The sequence below is a fragment of the Hevea brasiliensis genome, chromosome 5 (genome assembly GCF_030052815.1).
Source record: "Hevea brasiliensis isolate MT/VB/25A 57/8 chromosome 5, ASM3005281v1, whole genome shotgun sequence".
NCBI classification, from domain to species: Eukaryota; Viridiplantae; Streptophyta; class Magnoliopsida; order Malpighiales; family Euphorbiaceae; genus Hevea; species Hevea brasiliensis.
Window position 1 is genome coordinate 7542213 of NC_079497.1, and position 5111 is coordinate 7547323.

Sequence of the window (5111 nt, forward strand, 5' to 3'; positions counted from 1 at the left end):
TATTTGTATGGGTTTTGGCCTGATGATCTATATGGGACTCAGTTTAGTTTTAGTGTTTGGATTGGCCTCTGCTTGTTTCGAGACTAGGCTCTCCTTCTATGTATGTTTTTTGCAAGCCCATGATTATAATAGCTCGCTTTTTATTAATATCTACTTATCCTTAAAAAACAAAAAAAATTTTCCCTTCTCAAGTGTATTAAACCTTAATTTCTGTCAACCGCAGGTCAGACAATGCAGCCGCAAGCCCACAACTCCCTCCCAAGTGCTGAGAGAAATGCGGTGTTTCTCCTTACCTAACGCGAACGAGCCGATAATACAATAAATTGGTCCACTCAACGACAGTCGTTTTATCACATTTCGATATCCCAATTTTATTCACGATTTCATATCCTACGGATCTTGGAAAAATAAATAAAATTTCGATGTGCTCTGCTCTGCAATTCCAATATGGAAAAGATAGTTGCAGCTAAAAAACCAGCTAACGGTCTTCTTTTTTAAACCTTGTACAAGAAAGTAAGACACATTCACATTCACATTCCTCTGCGTCAAAAGCCATCAAACTTAGCTCTAGTTCTATTTATACACACCTAACCCGCCCACCTAATGTAGACCCTGTCTTACGTTCTTTGATCGCGCTACTCTGCTGCCATCTGCTTAACTCTTTGGCTTCAAGCAATACCAGCAAACCACTTCGCACTTACTCCCACAATGACTCTCGGCAGTGTCCCGGTAACACCCTCTTTTATTGCTCAGTTTCTATTTCTTTGTTTCGTTTCTGAGAAACTGTGGTGAAGAAAGAAAAGAGATATAATAGAAGTTGATGGCTTGATGCCTTATGTTGTTTTGGTTTCTGGGTATCCAAGCGGTTAAGCAATTAGATAGATGTCTGTTTGGGAATAAATCTATCTTTCTTGGGTCTGTTTTCATTTTACTTACTTTTCTAGCACCAAATGGTGTTTGTTGATTTGTTTTCTCTTCTTAGCATTTACCTTTACAATCGAAAAGAGCAAATTATATCAATATTCATCTTCAAGTTTCTTTGTTTTTTTTTTTTTCTTTTTCTTGGTTGATGAGAAACACGAGGAAAAAAAAAAACGCAAATGATGGACTATGCAGAGCATTTCAAGTTTTTCCCTTTTTTTTAATTTTGAATTTGTTGATCATTCCTAGATCTTCACTTTTTTTTTTTTTGGTGGATTCCAGTTGGCTTCCACAAATCTTCAAATTGTGGATGGAGCTCGAAGAAATTCCACACTAATCTGTGCTCCAGTAATTGCAGAATCAGTTGATCAAATGTTGACTCAAATGAAAAAGGCCCAGGAACTTGGGGCTGACCTTGTTGAAATTCGGGTGGATTTCTTGAAAAATTTCAGTCCTAGACAGAATCTCGAGGTCTTAATTAAGCAAAGCCCTTTACCAACTCTTATCACTTACAGGTACAAGTCATAAACTGATTGAGTTGTCGAGACCTAATGCTTAGGCTATCTATTTTGAGCTTGATGCCTGTCTTAGAATGCAAACTATGGAATTTAGATGTTTAATGGTTTTTCTCATGGATAATTTACATTTTAGGCCAAAATGGGAAGGTGGTGAGTATGATGGTCAAGAAAGCAAGCGTCAAGAAGCACTACGTCTGGCAATCGAATTGGGATCAGATTTTGTTGATGTTGAGCTAAAGGTTGAGCTACTTGCATTTTGTATTATCTATATCAATGTTGAAATTGTTTTATCTTCATGTACCAATGAACATGTCATTAAACTGTTTATTTTTGCCTCTTGAAGGTAGCTCAAGGGTTCTTCAGTTCCATTCAAGGGAAGAAACCTGAAAAGGTCAAGATTATTGTTTCTTCTCACAATTATGAAAGTACTCCATCCATTGAGGAGATTGGAGAGCTTGTTGCCAGAATTCAAGCCACAGGAGCTGATATAGTGAAGATTGCAACAACAGCTTTAGACATCACAGACAATGCACGGATGTTTCATGTGCTTGTGCATTCGCAAGTAAGTAATTGATATGCTATGATGGATCTTTATGAATTTATGATTTTTTCTCATATCAAATACTCTCAGCAATGATACTTGTGTTACTTGCATTGTGTCAGAATGCGTCATCTGAAAATTGTTAACCTTCTATTTCATAGTTGCACTAATGTTTTTTCTTCTGTTTTAATAAAACCACCCAAAGGAATTCATTCATTGCTTTTTATTTTTCCTCATATTTGTCATGATAAAATTTTTTTAAGCTTTATGAATGACTCTTCAGTTAAATCATAGGTCCCAATGATAGGACTTGTTATGGGTGAGAGAGGCTTGATGTCAAGGATACTCACAGCAAAATATGGAGGATTTCTCACTTTTGGTTCAATCGAGGCAGGAATAGTATCTGCTCCTGGTCAACCAACCATTAAAGATTTGCTGGATTTGTATAATCTCAGACTCATAGGATCTGATACCAAAATACATGGTGTTATTGGAAATCCTATTGGTCACAGCAAAAGTCCTCACCTCTACAATGCAGCATTTAAGTCAGTTGGTTTTAATGGAATTTATCTGCCTCTTTTGGTTGACAATGTTGCAAATTACATATCTACATATTCATCTCCAGACTTTGTTGGATACAGGTACAATTTCTTTAAAACCTTTCAGTGTAGCATGCATCATCTATTATGCTTTAGTTTTTGAGTTTTACACTGCAAAAATGAAAATATTCTACTGTTTTGCCTGAAATATAAGTTTTCCTGTAAGCCCATTGGCCTTTAGATTGCTTAATTTCCTGAAGGAAACTTCTAGGTTTTGTACCTTAGTCTTGTATGCATGAATAATGATCAAGCTATCTTAAATTTGTGAAATTCAGAAGCTCTGAAAACGAACACTATCTAGAAATTTTAGGAATTGTTTCAAGTGTCTTAGCTTGTAACCCTTCTCTGGAAGTTCTAAATTGATTTTCAAGAGTTACACGCTCAAGGGATAAATCATGCACAAAGTTTGAATCCACGTGTTTTGAAGAATATATGTACTTGTCATATTTCATCCAGTCAATACAACAAATTCTTCAAATCTTTTGAGATTTTATGATCATTTATTCCTTCTGGATAGAGGTAATGTTGATTGATTTGAAATGCAGTTATACAATTCCTCACAAGGAAGATGGACTTAAGTGTTGTGATGAGGTTGATCCAATTGCGCAGGTAGTTTAAATAGCTATTTACTTTGAGATATTTATATTTTAGCATTGTCACAATCACCACCAAGAATTTTGATCACCATTGAAATTAAGCATTCCACTGAGAACTTTGATCACCATTTCAATTTAGCACTACAAAGAAATTTGTTCCATCTTTTCATTCATATCATTAAATTTTTGGCCTTGCAGGCAATAGGAGCTATTAGTTGCATGATCAGGAGACCAACTGATGGGAAGCTAATGGGATATAATGTTGACTACCTTGGAGCCATAGGAGCTATAGAAGAGGCACTGCGAGGTTTACGGTGCATTTTAGTGGCAACTTCTGTTTAAACTTTCTTTTAAAATTAATTTTTCCCCTTTGACTCTATAATTTTCTTGCAGGATCAAATGGTACCCCTCCTTCTGTTTCCCCCTTGGCTGGTAAACTCTTTGTTGTCATGGGTGCTGGTGGAGCCGGAAAGGCCCTTGCTTATGGTGGGTATGAGAAAGGAGCAAGAGTTGTTGTTGCTAATCGCACATATGGTGAGTACCTCTGATTCTGTTATTATTCTGATACAATTGCTCTGATTGATGAAGTTTAATTTGAATTGTATGCTAACTCAAGGATCATTTTGGTCCTTTCTTACCAGAAAAAGCCAAAGAACTTGCCAGTAAAGTAGGAGGACAAGCAATGACTCTTGCTGAGCTGAAAGATTTCCATCCAGAAGAGGGAATGATCCTTGCAAATACCACGTCGGTCGGAATGAAACCAAGAATTGAAGATACCCCCCTTCCTAAGGTTTGCCCCTGTAACATTTTTGTCATTTGACGTTAAGCTATTGCATGAGTACAAGAATGTTGCATACCAGCTCTCCTGGATGCATTAAAACAATCAAAGTTTCCGTTCCAGTGATGATTGGGCGAAAATGAGACTAATGTATGAAAACTGCAACATCAGTCTTGGTGAATAGTGTGGGAATAATCTGGAGAGGCATGAAAGTCTTTTACTCCATCTAATAAAGATTTTCACACATCATTTGAAATTGTTTTGTTACATGAACTTCATCGACCTGTACGCTTAGTAATCTCAGTCGTCTGCTCTTTGCAGGAAGCTCTGAAACACTACTCCTTGGTCTTTGATGCAATCTACACACCAAAATTGACCAGGCTCTTAAGAGAAGCACAAGAATGTGGAGCCACTATTGTTTACGGGACAGAGATGTTCATCAATCAAGCATTTGTACAGTTCGAAAGATTCACTGGTTTGCCAGGTAAGATGAACCCCAACAAATGATCTAAAACTCATCACTACTTTGTTCTTTTACATTATATTGATCTTTGGTTTCATTTTTCTATTTTTTGCAGCACCAAAACAACTAATTAGGGATGTGTTGGCAAGAAATACATAGAAGAAAAATTTTCCAAGTGAATGGAATCTCTTCCATATTTTTCCCACTGTATTGCAATCAGCTGTTCAATTATTTTGCTGTATCAATAAATTTCCTTTTGATGGAAGAACTTTCAAATGAATATTGATATTGTCAATCTCATGCTAGGCTGTTTAAATATTGCTATAGGTAAATAGTTATTTTTAATTTTGTGAGAAAAAAAATATTCATATTAGCCAACCCAAATTTCCATTAAATCATTTTTAGTGAAAATTCTAATATTAAAAAAAGTTGAATTGTCAATGAGTTTTAGTTTAATGATATCAGAATCGTCTTCGAAACCCTATTCGAACTCAAACATTTTTCAACATCTTATCATCAGTGAATACATTTTTTAAAAAATAGTTATTGCAAGTCAAATGTCAACAATTATGATATCTTCTCTAATATTTACAATAAAAATTATAGTAATAATTTGTATTTTTTAAATTATTCTTTAGCTTATATTGAATATAAATTAAATTGATTGGGCTCATCAAGGGAAATCCTCTATTTTA

General features: G+C 35.4%; 1 protein-coding gene across 3 annotated transcripts; it reads left to right on the forward strand.

Annotated features, from left to right (window-relative positions):
• The first annotated feature begins 240 nt into the window (after positions 1 to 240).
• On the forward strand, positions 241 to 4696 carry LOC110656908 (bifunctional 3-dehydroquinate dehydratase/shikimate dehydrogenase, chloroplastic). 3 transcript variants are annotated; one of them, XM_021813888.2, is made up of 11 exons: positions 241 to 729; positions 1204 to 1436; positions 1573 to 1678; positions 1783 to 2001; positions 2275 to 2621; positions 3125 to 3188; positions 3374 to 3482; positions 3569 to 3709; positions 3817 to 3965; positions 4275 to 4437; positions 4532 to 4696. In XM_021813888.2, exons 1-11 carry the CDS (start codon positions 709 to 711, stop codon positions 4573 to 4575), a joined length of 1596 nt encoding a protein of 531 aa, XP_021669580.2. In that variant the 5' UTR covers positions 241 to 708; the 3' UTR covers positions 4576 to 4696. The 3 variants fall into 3 exon arrangements, with proteins under 3 accessions (XP_021669580.2, XP_021669582.2, XP_021669581.2); XM_021813890.2 differs by having other exon boundaries at positions 499 to 729; positions 1280 to 1436; XM_021813889.2 differs by lacking the exon at positions 241 to 729 and adding an exon at positions 793 to 915.
• The last annotated feature ends 415 nt before the right edge of the window (positions 4697 to 5111 follow it).

Coding starts and splice junctions, on each gene's coding strand:
- LOC110656908 (XM_021813888.2), top strand. CDS start 709: ATGACTCTCGGCAGTGTCCCG. Junction 3,189..3,373: donor AGGTTGATCCAATTGCGCAG/GTAGTTTAAATA, acceptor TTGGCCTTGCAG/GCAATAGGAGCTATTAGTTG. Junction 3,966..4,274: donor AAGATACCCCCCTTCCTAAG/GTTTGCCCCTGT, acceptor TGCTCTTTGCAG/GAAGCTCTGAAACACTACTC.